At 35.9% G+C, this 17,628-nt stretch overlaps 1 protein-coding gene and 1 long non-coding RNA gene across 2 annotated transcripts; one reads left to right on the forward strand and one right to left on the reverse strand.

Annotated features, from left to right (window-relative positions):
• Window positions 1–1,621: 1,621 nt before the first annotated feature.
• LOC109208420 (probable linoleate 9S-lipoxygenase 5) lies at window positions 1,622–6,803 on the forward strand. The gene is made up of 9 exons (XM_019371527.1): window positions 1,622–1,937; window positions 3,019–3,305; window positions 3,825–4,044; window positions 4,140–4,436; window positions 4,546–4,631; window positions 4,716–4,823; window positions 4,968–5,275; window positions 5,365–5,628; window positions 5,712–6,803. The coding sequence occupies exons 1-9, from the start codon at window positions 1,679–1,681 to the stop codon at window positions 6,478–6,480; spliced, it is 2,598 nt and encodes an 865-aa protein (XP_019227072.1). The 5' UTR covers window positions 1,622–1,678; the 3' UTR covers window positions 6,481–6,803.
• Window positions 1,879–8,511, reverse strand: LOC109208422. The gene is made up of 3 exons (XR_002065165.1): window positions 8,259–8,511; window positions 3,189–3,348; window positions 1,879–1,958 (listed from the first exon to the last, which is right to left on the reverse strand). It is a non-coding gene; the product is annotated as an uncharacterized LOC109208422 (long non-coding RNA).
• Between the last annotated feature and the right edge of the window lie 9,117 nt (window positions 8,512–17,628).

Consider the following 17,628-nt stretch of genomic DNA (forward strand, 5'->3'; position numbering starts at 1 on the left):
TATTTCGGGGCAGAACATGCCTGACCTCGGTATGCACCATGCTTCGCCTTCGAACTCGGGTCTGGTTCCTTGAGCTCGAACCTGGCATTACCCGGACTCGGACATCGGACGGTCTCTCAAATATATAGATCGAAGGCATTCGATCTCGACTGTATACAAAGTCATGTCCTCATTTTTCTGATAGTTTGTTACGAAAAAGATGTTTTCAAGGAAAGTAACAACCAAACACACTTGCCTTTTCAAATAAAAATTTTGGGAGCTGTTAAGTAGAGCCTGTTTAGTCAAGTTCAAGCAATCTTAGTAGTTAGAGGCTGCAACTTATAACTTGTCTACAAACTTTCATTTCTTCATTAATTTTAACACTTTTTCAGCAACTTGTCTTTCCCTACTATTTTTTTAAGTAGTTGCAACTTGTATAATTTAATGTGTATTGTGGTCTGTGAAATATATAGCTACAGAGTCGTGCGATTAATTAGGACATATGGAAGTGGCTGCTGTACTATTTAGTATTACGAAGTCTATCTGGAGATAGTGAAAGCTTATGATCATCAGCTTATTAAGCGGATCTTGATCTGTAAGCTAATAATGGGGTACAATAATTTAAAGCTTTGGGATATGTTTCATCCTTTTTCACATTCATAGATCTGTTGTCACGTTTTTATTGGACAAGAAAAATCAACTATGAAACTAATATTTACTCGCCAGTCAAATCAATGTGAAAAAGTTTTATATTGTTCTTAACTAAAATTGCCAGCAATGAAGGATCAGGTCAACAAATCACTAGTCTTTATTATATCCTTCGTGGCTGCCTAAATTAATCCAAGTTGTACAGACAATAACAATATACTATATAAATGATGAAACCCATCTTTTTAACCCAAATTAGTCACACAAATAAACTTTCCGAAAATGAGAAGGTCGTTTTCTAAAGAAAGTATGCCTAAAATCATTTTTCATGAGGAAGTCATTTCCTCATTTCTGGTAGTTGGTTCATAAAAAATATTTTCAAGAAAAACAGCACTAAAGTATGTACAAAACAAACGTCCATTTTCATAAAGTAATAGTACTCTACAACTATCAGCTCTTCATATTAACTTTAGCACTCTTGCAGCAACTTTTCATTCTTTTTTTCTTTTAATATTTAAAACTAATAGTATGTAAAGTGTATATATATATCACTGTTACAAGTTCATGCAATTAAAAAATAGTATAGCGTATTAGATGTTGGTGCTATACTAATACTAAACATATCTGGAGACAGTGAAAGGCTTTTTAACCGGATCTTGATCACATTCATAGCTCTGTGGAATGAACAACGTTGTTCATTTCACGTTCTTATTTTTTTCTGGAATATTGAAGGATTAAGTCAAACTTGTCCAGCTAAGATTTAGAATTTCTTAACACCAACGTGGATGCCTCAATTCATCCAAGTTTGGATTCCAACGATATACAAGTCTACTGCAACTATAATTATACGCAACGTGGATGCCTCAACTGTTGTTGCAGAGGATACATTTGCTTCAACAAAAGTTCATATATATATATATATATATATATATATATATATATATATATATATATATATATATATATATATATATATATATATATATATATTTCCTTTATTTCAACTCAAAAACATATCTTTAGGACTTGTTCTGTATCTCCATTTTGTTCAATGGGGATCTTTCCACCATGTTGTACAGAGGTACTGGAGAAAATGCTGGAAATGGTTTGCGGGAAGCAGCATGATGTTCCAAGAGAAAGCGATTCTAGCAAACAAACCAGTCCTATTAAGATCAAGGGGACAGTTGTACTGAGGAAGAAAAATGTTCTGAACTTCAAGGATGCTGGTTCTGCCTTCCTTGATCGAATGCACGAGCTCTTTGGCAAACGCGTCATCCTACAGCTCATTAGTGCTGTCCATGCTGATCCTGGTAATTTACACTCTCCTAAAGCTGAGCAAAGAGATGCAAAGAAACTTGTTAGTTATTATGTCAGATACAATGTTCTTCCCACACAACAAATAAAGATCCGTACAGCATCTAGATTTTACATTTGCAATGTTATCACTCTTATCATTAAAACATCTATTGTTTTCTCTCTAGTCAAGTATTCAGAATATGCAAGTAAGAACTGCATTCCAGCAGTAGACGATGATTCGCTGATTCATTAGCCTCTTCACATAGAAAGCATCTATTGTACATAGTGAGATCCCTTTTCTGTAGATTGTCATGGTTTAAAAAAGCTTCATGAGTGACAATCCAAGTGAAGGAAGCAGCTCTAGAGGGTACAATACTTTTCCAGATTAACTTCCATGGCCGACAGTCATGGACTCCACCCATTTTCCTAAAGAAGCTTTTATAACATGCCTTGACAGTAAATTTACCATCATTCAACCTTTGACAACAACGAATAAGCCACCTGATCATCAAGAAAGACAGGTTCCAGCATTTGAATTAACTCATTTATGCAATCAATCTCCCGGTTATGCAAGTTCCTTCTTTTGAATGGAATTTTCATCTCCCTGTGGAGTATTAATCACATTAAGTTTTTTGTTAGAGATGATTGCATAAAGATGCTCCTTCTGTTGCCAACTTTAAGCCCAACACAGTTGGTGCACCACTCCTCATTCTTACCATATTTAACGGTTATACCTTTATTGCATAGTTTATTGTTAAAAAAATCATTAAACCTCCGGTGCCATTTTAGTAACAAACTCTTATTCTGGAGTTTCAAATTTTTAACTCCCGAACCTCTAGTACCTTAATTCTGAATGCCTGGTATTCCATTTTCACCAACAAATTTTGCGAAAACATGCAGGAGAATAAATCTAAAGGTTTTATTTCCCCGGTTTCCTCCCATTTAGAAGCAAAAATACCACAAGAAAACCTTTGATAGTTCCTTCTCTGCAGCCGTTTGTATGTTTGAAATCAAGTCGTATTAATTTGGAAGCCTTAATGCTATGTTATTCTGTAGAGTAACGCTGAAGCACAATTTTTTCCTTCATTCTTAAAGGAAATGGATCAAAAGGGAAGGTGGGAAAACCAGCAATCTTGGACTGGACATCCAGCAAGACTTGGATATCAGTGGAAGAAGCTACATTCAATATTACATTTGAGTGGGATGACTCAATAGGTCTTCCTGGTGCTTTCATTATAAAGAACTTTCATCATAGCCAGTTTTACCTGAAGACCGTCGCTTTAGAAGATATTCCTGGACATGGTGAAGTTCATTTCATCTGCAATTCTTGGGTGTATCCAGCACATCGCTACAAGTACGATCGGGTGTTTTTTAGCAACAAGGTATCCATATTTCTTAACCTTACTCCAGGGATCTATATGATGCCTGCAAAACATTATAATCACTCAACGGGAACACGTAAGGTTGAAATGCCGTTCAATTTTTCTAGGCCAAAAAAAAAAAAACTGATAGGCTAAACCTAACTGTATGATTTCCAGATACACAAAAAAAGTTATATATTTTCAAGTTTAAATAAGATGTGTTCCTCTTCCAAATAGTTCAAAGCCTACTGCAGAAAATCCGAACATCCTGAATTACAGGATTAAGATGACAGTCCTTAAGCATAATAGGATAGAAGGCTATGTAAACTCAGAGATTTTATATAGATGACAATCAGACGTATATCAATCAATCAACTATTCCTCAATAACTAGTTGGAGTTCTCTGAAACTAGAAGTCTCTAATCTCACATTTATACCTACAATGACATACTAAAACTTAACCAAGCCAGTACGTACAGGAGTTAATTCAAATTTTTGGATGATGATAGATACTAAACCTCTAATGTTTGGTGCTATCAGACATACCTGGCATGCAACACACCAGAACCCCTTCGGCCATACAGGAATGAGGAGCTCATTAATCTTCAGGGTACAGGTTCTGGCAAACTCGAGGAATGGGACAGGGTTTACGACTATGCAGTCTACAATGATTTAGGACATGATCGACCAGTGATTGGTGGGGGCAAGGATTATCCATACCCCCGAAGGGGAAGAACAGGCCGTCCACTGACTAAAAGAGGTTAGGCTGCAAACACATTAATGTCATCTTATTTACAGGTGTTGTCTTAGAACCACTAACAGAACATGTTGAAAGAGTTAAGTTTTCTGTTACAGATTCTAGCTTAGAGAGCCGGCTTCCACTTCTGAGTTTGAACATTTATGTTCCACGAGATGAACGTTTCAACCATGTGAAATTTATGGATTTCCTTGGATATAGTGCCAAATCAATAGGTCGTGTCATAATTCCACAGCTTGCATCTCTGTTAGCCAAACCTTTTAATGAGTTCAGCAGCTTCAAACATGTACAAAAAGTCTATAAAGGTCGAGTTCCTGATGACTCCACGGAAAGCATGCCATGGGAAATGCTTAAAGGACAACTTCATAAATTTCCAATTCCTCATGTGATAAAAGGTGCTTATCTATTCTCTTTCTCTGGCTCCACAACTACTTTAGCCTCTGAGTACTTCCTAAGGTGAAAAAGTAAATTAATTGTGAACCCTTTCCAAAAAAAAAACTACAGAAGATAACTCTGCATGGAGCACAGATGAAGAGTTTGGACGTGAAATGCTAGCCGGAGTCAACCCTGTGATTATCCAGCGTCTACAGGTACTATCAATTACAGATTTTTTATCTTTTCTATGTGTTTGTAATCTTTGAATGCAAATTACTAAAAGACTAAATGCCTATCAGGAATTTCCACCCACAAGCAAGCTAAATCCTGAAGTATATGGCGACCAAACCAGTAAAATCACAAGGGAACAGATTGAGAAATACATGGATGGACTAACTGTGGATGATGTAATACTCATTCTTTCTTTTTTTCTGGTGATTTATCATAAAGAAAGGAAGATAAAACCAAGGCGTCCTTTGTATATGGAAACTAATCATCTGTCTCCATTTTAGATTCTATATATTTTACAATTTTATCTTTTTTGGTCACAGGCAATTAAGTATAACAGGCTATTCATCTTAGATTATCATGACGCACTTATGCCTTATCTTAATCGGATTAACTCAACATCCAATAAGATCTATGCTAGTCGCACCATCCTTTTACTCCAAGATGATGGAACATTGAAGCCACTTGCAATCGAACTGAGCTTACCACACCCACAAGGAGATAAACATGGTTCCAGCAGTCAAGTATTTACCCCATGTAATGATGAGAGTGCTGAAGGCTATGTCTGGCATCTGGCTAAAGCCTATGTTGCTGTAAATGATTCTGGATATCATCAGCTCGTCAGTCACTGGTGAGCTACTTAACAAAGCAGATGAAAAGGTGGAAACTATAGAAGCAGGTCACCTCGCTATATTAATCTTGTTACGTTCTACTTTGCAGGTTGAACACCCATGCGGCATTAGAGCCATTTATTATAGCAGCAAACAGACAATTGAGTGTGGTTCATCCAATCTATAAACTTCTACATCCTCACTTCCGCGATACAATGAACATCAATGCTTTGGCTCGTCAGATCCTCATTAATGCAGGTGGAGTACTTGAGTTGACAGTATTTCCATCCAAATATGCCATGGAAATGTCTTCTTCCATCTATAAGAATTGGGTTTTCACTGAGCAGGCACTCCCTGCAGATCTACTTAAGAGGTAGGCCACTAGTTGTTACAGCTTAAAATTCAATGTCATATCCATCTTGTCCATGTAATATTCTCAATTATTTTTAATTTCAGAGGAGTTGCAGTACCAGATCCAAGCCAGCCTCATGGTCTTAGACTTCTGATAGAGGATTATCCTTACGCCGTTGATGGACTTGAGATTTGGTCAGCAATTGAAACCTGGGTGGACGAGTATTGCTTATTCTATTACTTAGCGGATGACATGATCCAAGGTGATTCTGAACTTCAATCATGGTGGACAGAAGTTCGCAACGTGGGTCATGGTGACTTGAAAGATGAACCATGGTGGCCTCAGATGCAGACAAGAGCTGAGCTTGTCCAAACATGCACCATAATCATATGGGTGGCTTCTGCTCTTCATGCAGCAGTTAATTTTGGGCAGTATCCTTATGCTGGCTATCTCCCAAATCGCCCAACCGTTAGCCGGCGCTTTATGCCAATGCCAGGCACTCCTGAGTATGTTGAGCTTGAGTCAAACCATGAGCGAGCCTACCTAAAGACCATCACAGCCCAGTTCCAAACTCTTCTTGGCATCTCTTTGATAGAGATGTTATCCATGCATTCTTCAGATGAGATTTATCTTGGACAAAGAGATACTCCTGAATGGACTTCTGACAGTCAACCACGACATGCATTTGAGGGATTCCGTGACAAACTGGTAGAAATCGAGAACAGAATAATGGATAGGAACAATGACAATACATTGAAGAACCGAAAAGGACCTATACAGATGCCTTATACGTTACTCTACCCAAACGCGTCTGGTGACAAGAGTACTACTGGACTTACTGGAAAGGGAATTCCCAATAGCATCTCAATCTGAAGTCACATGACATAAATGGATCGCTGAATCTGAAATCACACAAGTTGAACAACCAGTGACAATAAATTTTTGTACAGCTATTTTCTTAAGTTTACATGTTTGAAAAAATCGCTCATTGATTCTTGCTTCCTTAGATCATGATTTCTACTAAAAAACCAATTCTTAGACTCACTCATCTTCTTCAGTATATGTTGTCCACATAAGACCCAAACCTTGAACTGAAATGAAGAGTGAGTCAAAAGATTCATCACTGAGAAACCCACCATTTCTCGGTAATGTTACAACTCTCATATAGTTATTGTTATCATTTTCTTTTTGGAATTTATTCATTGTACATAGCGGGAGGGAAAGGGGAAATGGGGGAGGGTATTGCAAGGTGGGATCTCACCAACAAGGTGAAAATTCAAGTAGCTAACCAATTGGAGTACTAAGAATCCCCTATTATCATCTTTTGATTTTACACTTTACAAGCTAGAAACACAAACACTTATACCAACCTAGAGAAAGAGCCACACAAACACACCAGAGTGATGCTAGAACATAGCATCTGAATTAACAAAAAAAGGTTATATGTCCAAACAACCCATGATCAGTGAAGAAATTTTGAAATAAGATATATAAAAATAAGGGCAGCCGGGTGCACTCACCTCCCACTATGTGTAGCGAGAGGGCCGAACACATTGGGTCTATTGTTCACAACCTTACTTTGCATATCTACAAGACGTTGTTTGCACTTTGCACGGCTAGAACACATGACTTTTCACACAGCGCCAACTCTTACAGCTTGTTTGGATGGTTGTTACCCATCGTTTATAATGTCTTGTATTGTGTTGTGTTGTATTGTATTGTATTGTATTGTATCGTTTTATGAATACAACGTTTGGATGGATTGTATTGTTAGCTATTGTTAAATGACATTTTGCTGTTTGGTTTGACTGTATCGTACTGTACTGTAACGGACAAGTTTACTAAAATACCCTCAATTGTTTAAATATAAAAATTTATCAAGAATTACGCATAAAATAATTTAAGAAAATCCCTTTCTACTAATTTATCACCAAATATGTCTTATAAATAGATTAAGCAATTAAATTCATGCAAATTCTAACGAAATTTAGCAATTTTACATTGGAGTTGGAAGCAGCAGTTCGGGCAAAAAAAGGGATGAAGACAAAGTAGGTTATAGGTGGGAGATTTGGAGTTAAAATAAAAAAGGATAAAAAAGAATTATGAAGTAATAAGTTATAGTATAATTGGAAAGAAAAATAGGAAACACTCCCACCACACCAAATCGGTTGTTTAAAAAATTGGACTTTTCATTGTTCCGGAACAATGGATTTAACAATACAATACAACCAATTTTAATGAAACAATCAAAACAAACATTGTTTTGGGATAACAATACAATACGATACAATGAGTAACAACCATCCAAACAAGATGTTAGACGTCGTGATAAGATCCCCTTCTTGGAGCAAGAAGGAAAGAAACTGTAAACTAAGAAGTATAGATTGAGGACAAAATGAATACAGAATTCTATGGTTTTCAATTAATAATAAATTGTTTCCACAGCATGCAGGTAAATTATGATTCCCCAGGGAAACTTGAGATGAATGATCCAATCCAATTTCTTACTCATAATTTTTGACAAACCTATTCTAATTTCCCTACCAACATTTAGTTGAGTTAAACACTTACCTAATTTCAAGGGCATGTGGTATTACAGTACGTTTTTAATAAAATAATATTGACTGTTGTAACAGAAACACTTCACATACCTCTTTTCTCAAGTGTTTGAGCATTTTGCCATTTTGCCCTGTTTTAACCAATCTGCATACTAACTCCACAACTCTGCTATGCTGCAAACTTCAATCCAGCGGTAGATAGGTCATGGTCCTAGTTGAGGCGTCTAAACAATTTTTATTAATAAGTTAAGAGGTGTCAATGTATTCCAGCGATTAAAATCGGTCTGTTCTGGGTTATGAGAGGGGTTAAAAAAAAGTTAAATATTCATATGACTCGAAATACTCATCTTCTAATTCCACTAAAAGAATCATCCATATTATATTATCCATTAAAAAAATGAATTATCCATTAAAAAATAAATTGGATAATGAATTTTTTAAAAATGGGTCAAATATAAATAAGAATCATATTATCCATTTAGAAAATAAATAACCAATGGGTCTAACTTTTACATCTGTAAAGCTTCAAATTTTTGGTTGCTCAAGTTAGATAAGAATTCTCCCAAAAGTGATCACATGCAAATTATCCGCCGGTTAACTCGTTTTTTATCCGTATTAAATATGAGTCGGATCTGGTTGAATAATTTATTCATTTTTTATTACCCGTTTCGCTCCGAACCATATGCACCTCTTCCTATGTTTGACTTCCGATCTACATATTACGCCTACGTTTTTTGTTCTAATTATTATAACATATTTATCATTAATGAAAAGATTATGATTGACTAGACGCGGATCCGAGATTCTAAGAAGATGGGTGCACTATTTCAAAGTGATGAATCTAGAATTTATATTTGATGGGTTTAACTTTTAGACTTTTACCATGAATCCATTACCAATTAAAAATTATAGGTTAGAATTATTATTTTTCTTGCAGTTTTAGTGATTTTTAACATATATACCTATACTCCATATAAAAAAATTCTGGAATCATTGAATTATGCCACATCATCCACTGATATTAGTTTTAATTATATAAAATCTTATAATGACAAAGGTAGATCAAGGATTTTAATTTGTTAGATTTGTGGAATTTGAATGAATAAACCAAATGAAAAAAGAATACTTAAGTAAAACACAGGAGAGGATACTAGATATGCCTACAAGCTAAGATTTGAGCTCTAACTTCACTTGTAAAAGTGCATTCGATAATTATTGCACTATAGGACTCTTTGAGCTTGAGTCGACACATGTATATTTAAGGAACTAGTTTCTACGAACATGCGTTGCACGTTAATAATAGTACGTAATATAATACGTAAATTCAAAGTGATTGGACATCATTCTTTGAACCTGCAAAAATGATTGATTTAATCATGTTAGTTAGATAATATGACTATCTACTTATAATTTAGAAATATGCAATGTGGTGATATTTTACCAAAATTTCTCTGTAAATGTTATTGTCTGTGTATGTTTCCTTCTAACAGTTTGGGTGCTCCATCATGACCATAACTTTTGTCGTCGGCATAGATATTCCTCTTAAAAGTGCACCATATAATTATCCGTGCGAGAAAATATATTGCACCAAATACAATCCAATATTTGGATTGTTTGCCCTTGTCCTTTATTATTGTCATTACAAGACATAATCATAAAAAGGGTAGCTCGCTATACAAAGCATCCTTCATTCACGCATGGTCTAGAGAAGGGACATACCCAAGGGGTGTGATGTAGATAACCAACCTAATGCAATTATTAATGGCTGCTTTCACGGTCTGAATCCATGACCTATAGGTCATACAGAGACCGCTTTACTATTGCTCCAAGCCTCCCCTTCTGCAAAATTCAAGCATACTGAAAATTATTTTCAGTTAAATTTAAAAGGATATCTTTCATTTTCTAGAGGCAAAAGTTAAATTCAGGGGATAAATATATGCTTGGAAGTATATTGACCTATCATGATTACTACATATATGATGTTATTATTAAAATCTCTACATACCATTCTTTGTACCATTACATAATTCGTTTGATGATTTAAGTTTCTTAGTATCATTATGAGTGCGTTTTCTTTAAAATTATCTTGTATGCGATGCAAGATCACTCCCATTTTAAATTAAGATTATCTTCAACTGTCTAGTTAAAGCAACAACCATTTTTTTTTTTAAAAAAAAAAAAAAAAACCTAATTAGAAGACTCAAAGAGAACCAAAACCATGTAAAAGAAAATAAATGAATTTAGCTGTCAAAAAGAATTAAAAACTTCCCAAAGTATGTGTTTTGACGGTTAGCTTTCAAAGATATACGAACTATGGCTGAGTGGAAGAGGAAGAAGGAATGTGGTGAAATCTATACAAATTAAATCTGCAATGATTCCTAATTGAATAGGAACTCTTTAAGCATTTAGAGAGTTAGAACCTAACCCATTACAAATTTGACTATTGGTGAAAAAATATTTTTGGTGTCTGTTTCATACATACATGATACTAATATACATAAGAGATAATAAACTTGATAATGAATCTGTGTAGTGGAAGGCCATTTGATATTATACAATATTCTTTCTGGTAGTAGTTGTTGATATCATCTTTTGCCGATATACAACAAAAAAAGATAATTTGCATTCACCAAGGAAAGTGAAAATCAACATCTTATTTAGTTCATCAAAATATTCATTTCTTCTAGCTAAGATAGTTCTTCTTGTCATGTACTTTGCACGGCTTCTTTTTTTATTTAAATAAAAATATTTTTCTTATTAAGTGTTGTTCACCACTTACATAACAATTGGGCTTGATAACCAAGTGTTTTGGAAGAAGGATCGAATCATCTTTTATTCTATACTCTTCTCCGTTTCAACACAAAAGAAATCACTAATGTTGGATATGTCCTAGCTCGCATATTTCTTGTTAGCTGAATCTTTTCTATTTTAGGCCATAAATAATAATTTTACCAAGTTCGGATTTACTATCTTAGCTCTCGTCGATGTTACAAATATTGGTAGTACTTGACCGAAATCACCTCAAAAAATTATTACTTTTCCATCAAATGATTCACCAACATCCATTATATCTCTGAAACTCAGGTCAACTGTTTTGATTGTCTGGTGCCTTGCTATTAGTGCTCATCCCATATTATCCACTTCGATTTTTTTTAATCAATTTAGTACCACCATCACTCCGTTTCAACATATTTGTGATGATCATTACACTTGTTGAAGAGACATATCGAATCTAGAGCGAGTTGTACGATTCCGTGGTAAAATTATTATTGCTAAATTACTTGTTGTTGTTGCTAATAATATCATGTCTACAGATCTGACATTTGCAAGTAATGCACAATATAGGAATAATTTTTCGGTTCCTTCGCCGTTATCTACAAAGAAGAAGCCCGCTCTATCAGAATCGATTCTTTGCAATGTAGTCTTGAAAGGTTGCTTTTGTTATGGATTTATCTTTAATTGTACATTTAAATTTTATTCAGACAATTATGTAGCCTTTTCTCCAATAATCTTTCTCCATTATGAGGCCACATTATCATTTGGACCCTGATTAAATTTAGGTAAATCGTATTTTTCAACACTCTTACCTATGCTCGATAGGATTAACTGTTATGCTAGCACACGTTGCATATTTATAAAATTAGACTAAAATCTGGTTAGGAAAAAATTACAAATGCTAACATACGAGGGACAGTCAAAAATATCTTCAAATGACGACATAATAGCAATAAATCTCTAATTCTTTTCTAGTTTAATTATTTTATTAATTGTTATCGAATGAGGGTATACTTTGTCTTCGTCTTCTCTTCTCGTCATATTGGTTATGTTCTCTATTTTATCACTTCTTTGTCAATTTCGATACCAAGAATAGCTCAATTTCGTGCATCTCTTCAATATTCCAATAGAAGGATAAACTATCTGCATATAGAAGCATAACTATTATTCATATATATAATAAATAACTATTTATATGAATCCCCTTAAATAAATCTTTGGAAAATAGTTTGGTCGATAAGTAATTTACACGTATAGTTGATTTTAATCGTAGGAATAAGATGTGAAAACATAAGCTAAAGCAAAATAACTTGGCTGATAAGTTCAATTTAAAAACTATAATAATCTAAAGAAATAACACCTAAACATACTAAACATATTTCCATTGTATAAGAACAAAGGTGATATCCAAAGTTGTAATAATTATAGGGGTATCAAACTACTGAGTCATACTATGAAAATGTGGGAGAGGGTGGTTGAAGCGAGGGTGAGGATGACAATGTCTGTATCCGACAACCAGTTCGGGTTCATGCCGAGTCGTTCTACTACATAAGGTATACACCTTGTTAGGAGGTTGGTGGAACTGTACAGAGAGAGGAAGAAGGATATGCACATGGTGTTTATTGACCTAGAGAAAGCGTATGACAAGGTTCCTAGAGAAGTTCTCTGGAGATGTTTGGAGGTAAAAGGTGTGTCGATTCCCTACATTATGGCGATTAAGGACATGTATGATGGGGCTAAGACTCAGGTTAGGACAGTAGGAAGTGACTCTGAGCATTTTCCAGTTAAAATGGGGTTACACCAAGGTTCTGCGCTCAGTCCGTTCTTATTCGCCCTGGTGATGGATGTGTTAACAAACCATATTCAAAGGGAGGTGCCATGGTGCATGCTATTCGCCGATGACATAGTTCTGATTGATGAGTCGCGAGCCGGTGTTAACGAGAGGCTGGAAGTTTGGAGACAGGCTCTTGAGTCTAAGGGTTTCAAGCTGAGCAAGACGAAGACGGAATACCTGGAGTGTAAGTTCAGCTCTGAGCCTGGGGAAGTGGGCGTGGATGTGAGGCTTGAATCACAGGTCATCCCAAGTAGAGGCAGCTTCAAGTACCTTTGTTCGATTATCTAGGGGGGAGGGAAGATCGACGAGGATGTCACGCACCGTATTGGGGTAGGATGGATAAAGTGGAGTTTAGCATCTGGAGTCCCATGTGACAAGAGAGTGCCACTGATACTCAAAGGTAAGTTCTATAAAGCGGTGGTTAGACCAGCTATGATGTATGAGGCTGAGTGTTGGCTTGTTAAGAACTCACATATCCAAAAGATGAAAGTAGAAGAAATGAGGATGTTGATGTGGATGTGCGGGCACACTAGGATGGATAAGATTAGGAATGATGATATTCGGGAGAAGGTACACGTAGCTCCCATTGATGACAAGATGCGGGAAGCGAGGCTCAGATGGTTCGAGCATGTTCAGAGGAGGAGCCTAGATGCTTCGGTAAGGAGGTGTGAGCGGCTGGTTGTGGAGGGAACGAGAAGAGGTAAATGACGACCTAAGAAGTATTGGGGAGAGGTGATCAGGCAGGATATGGCGAGGCTTCAGATTTTCGAGGACATGACACTTGATAGGAAGATGTGGAGGTCGAGTATTAGGGTTGTAGGTTAGGAGGTAGTTGAGTCTTGCCTTACTTTGTACCTTTATGAGCCTAGTCTAGTAGGGTTTTTGTCTAAGATAGCCAGTGGCAATGTTGTGTCTTACTATTTTGCTTTTCAGTACAGGACCTATTTACTAGCCATCGCTTTTGCTTTCCATCTTTCTTCTGGATTTCATCTTGTTCCTATTTTTCCTATGATTTCTGTGGTGAAACTAACATTGTCTCCTTTTGTCCTTTTATTTTCTTGAGTCGAGGGTCTTTCGGAAACAACCTCTCTACTCCTTTGGGGTAGGGATAAGGTCTGCGTACACATTATCCTCCCCAGACTCCACAAGAGGGATTTTAGTGGGATGTTGTTGTTGTTGTTAATATTAGTAACCCTTTGTGCTTTAACATTAACGGCGTGATAAGAAAACATACTAAACATTATTTTCACACAAATTCAAAAAGATATTCCTTAGTTCGGAAGACCAAAGTTGAATTAAGGGATAAGAATATACTTAGAAGCACATTGACCAGTATCATAATTTTTGCATGTATGATGTTATTGTCAAAAACTTCTATATACCATCTGTGTGCTATTACATAAGCTATTTGGCATATCTAAGTTTTTCAGTAGCATGACAGGCATATTTTTCTTCAAAATCAACCTTTATACAATAGAAGATTAATTTTAACTTAGTGTATTATATAAACGGTGACACTAACATATGTAAGAAATATTTCTCTTATTAAATGCACTATTATCATGATTGGGATTGATAACCATGTATCCAGGAAGAACCAAATCATCTTTTATTGGATACTCTTCTTCGTTTCCGACACAAAGTAAGAAGACACTAAATACTAGATATGTTCTTATTTTATATTTCTTATCAGTTGCATCTTTTTCATTTGAGCCAGAAGTATAACTTTGGCAAGCTAGCTTTTACAGTCTCTCCTTTTATCAATTTTGGAACTATTGGTAGTACTTAGAATTATATGTCTAACATCTAGGATTTCGGTACCTGGTATGTCCTAAAACTAATAGGATTACATTGGTAACGACATCTAAAAAAAGGTAACTAGGTAAGGATATCAAAGGAGATATTGTTCCAAAAATGATGAGGATATCGACTGCAAATATACGTTCGGTGAAATTATACTTATGGCATCAAATGAAAAAGATTCAGCAAACAAAAAGAATATGAGAGCAAGAATAGGTCAAACAGTCAACGATTTCTTGTCCGTAAAAATTGATCCTTTCTTCTTCTATATTATTTCTTATTAAATTTAATTTGTTTCTTTTTTATTTAATTAGCAGAACTTATGATACCGTCAATGTGCTTTTAATTATGTGTTTATCCCGGAACTAAAGAATATCCTTTTAAATTTATGTAAAAATAATTTTCAGTATATTTATAATTTGTAGTTATAATAAATAAAGCACAAGGACCGAGAGATTGATCGCATAAATGCTGGAACCTAATTCTCTTGATGATTAGGTGGCTGATTCATTGTTGTCGAATGTTGATAATGATGGTAAATTTACTGTCAAGGCATGTTATAAAAGCCTCTTTAGGAAGGATATCAAAGGAGTATTGATCCAAAAATGACGCCATTTGAACGTATTTTTGGAACAATTTCTCCTTTGACTTGCCAAAGTTCCAAGTCAAAGGAGATATTGACTTGGATTGGAGATGGCCTCCAAAACTTAATTAATAATTTTTTGAATATAAAATACATTTTTGATGTTAAAAAAAAAAGATACAATAATGGGTATTTCGCAGTTTTATACTGCGAATTGGCTTAACGGATTTTTTGCCGTTAAGGCATTTCGCAATATAAAACTGCGAAATATTAAAAAAATAATTTTTTATGACATTTCGTAGTACAGTACTGCGAAATAGGCTGATTTTACGCCCCACCAATAATTAACTGACATAACAATAATTCAAATACATAAAACGCAGTATAATACTGCGAATTACTTTGAAAAATTGTACACCCCAAGGTCGAACTTGTCTTATTTATAGGCGCTTCAATTTTATAAAAATTCATTCAACACTTAAACTTTAAACATACGTTTATTCTCTCTTCTCCTTATCAATCAATTTTTTTACAATGTCTGAAGTGCCAAAAATAAGGGTTTCACTGTATTGGAGGGGGAGGGTGAGATTGTGGTGGAGAATAACTCTGTGAGGTATAGCTCACCTCCACAGTTTCATGTTAAATTGCCGCTTAATATGGAGTACGATACATTGGTATCGTTGCTACGTAAAAAAATGAGTGAGCGGAGGCGTTCGGTTAGCCTTAAAGTAACCGGTAGATTTCCTTATTCAGTGACTCCGCAGGGATTTGCTTATTATTCTGAGTTTAACATCGAGGATGATGAAACTCTTAGAGATTTTTTGCGGATTCCGGATGAATACAGGGAATTTATTGTAATAAAATTATCGGAAATGTACGTCAAGGTGGAAGACGTCCTAGTAATGAGGGCGTGCATAGCAGGGATAACCCCCAGTCATCGGGTGGTTATTCTGGAGCAGCGTTTGCTGGACAGATTGGAGATGAAAGAGCTTGCCTTGATTTAAACTTGTCACCACAGGCGAATGAGCAACTAGAAAATAATTTTTTCACTTTATATATCAACAAGACGACTGGTAAACTTCAATTTTACTACGTTTTAGCGATTTTTTTTTCATGTTTTAATTGGATTTGTATTAACACTCATATTTTTTATAGGGGGTACCGTTCGGATTTGAATTTTACAAGTTATGACCTCGCCCCTAGTTGGAATCTACGTAGACCACGGTGGTCCATCTGGGAGTTATCACCAACCTGAAAATATCCATCATGAAACGTCAAGACAATACGATTTGTAAGTAAAGTGATATAGCGATATCTAAAGTATTTTTCCTGAGTATTGGGTAACTTAGGTTTTTGTTCGTTTTGTGCAGTGAAAACAAGCTTCTTGAAGCTCCTGGCCTCACACAGTTGCCCATAGACGACGTTTTTACTCGTGATTTGGCAGATGCGCAAAGTCAGGAGGATGATAGTGATTATGACAACAATGCAGATGAGTCTGGGGATGAGACACCCTTCCATGATGAGGGTGATGATGAGGAGGAGGAAGTGAATGTTGAACCTGAGCTGACTAGGGAGCATGTTCCTCCACCTCCCGCTAGACCAAGAGTGTATGAGTCCCACGTGCCATTTCATGAGCAAAATATTCCCTACCTTGATAATTTGCCAAGCATGCCTAACGTTGATGCCCTAACAAGGGATGATGATGAATTACGGTCAGTGATGTGGGATGAATCTAGACCGGCTGTTTTTACAAAGGGCATGTATTTCCCCGATAAAGCTCGCCTAGTTAGGGCTGTAAAAATCTACAGTATAAGGGAGTGTCGTGAGATGACGGTAAGTGAGTCAACTACGGAGAAATACAAGGTTGTATGCCGTAGGTGTTTTATGGGTTGTCACTGGATGCTGCGTGCCACAAAGAAGAAATCAGGTTTGTGGAAAGTGGATAAATTTATTAGCGAGCACAGATGTGAAATGGACACATTCAATGAGAATCACTTCAACTTGGATGTGGACTTGATTTCCCTTGTCTTGATTCCATTTTTGGAAGTGTCCATTAGGTTCAAGATTAAAGAGTATATTACAGCCGTCCACCAGGAGTATGGTTGTACTATAACCAAAAGAAAGGCATGCCTTTGAACTTATTTATGGCGACTGGGATAAGTCTTTTTCAAATCTGCCCAGGTACATGGCTGCACTGCAACACTTTAACCCCGGGACTGTTGTTGAATGGAGGCGTGAGCGAAGTCCGGACAGACCGAAAGATATATTCAACTATGTATTTTGGTTATTTAAACCAGCAATTGATGGTTTTGTGCATTGCCGTCCTGTAATTTCCATAGACGGTACTCATGTCTATGGAAAATATGATATTAAGCTTTTGATTGCAGTTGCTGTAGATGCCAACGGACAAATATTTTCACTAGCTTTTGCCATTTGTGCCAACGAAAGTGAAGAGACGTGGACGCAGTTCT

The sequence above is a fragment of the Nicotiana attenuata genome, unplaced genomic scaffold (genome assembly GCF_001879085.1).
Source record: "Nicotiana attenuata strain UT unplaced genomic scaffold, NIATTr2, whole genome shotgun sequence".
NCBI lineage: Eukaryota > Viridiplantae > Streptophyta > Magnoliopsida > Solanales > Solanaceae > Nicotiana > Nicotiana attenuata.

Excerpts from the sequence above, each read along its gene's own strand:
- LOC109208420 (XM_019371527.1), top strand. The coding sequence starts at position 1,679 with ATGGGGATCTTTCCACCATGTTGTACAGAGGTACTGGAGAAAATGCTG. Across the intron at positions 1,938-3,018 it reads TGCTGTCCATGCTGATCCTG|GAAATGGATCAAAAGGGAAG; the intron begins GTAATTTACACT and ends TCATTCTTAAAG. Across the intron at positions 4,632-4,715 it reads TGATTATCCAGCGTCTACAG|GAATTTCCACCCACAAGCAA; the intron begins GTACTATCAATT and ends AATGCCTATCAG.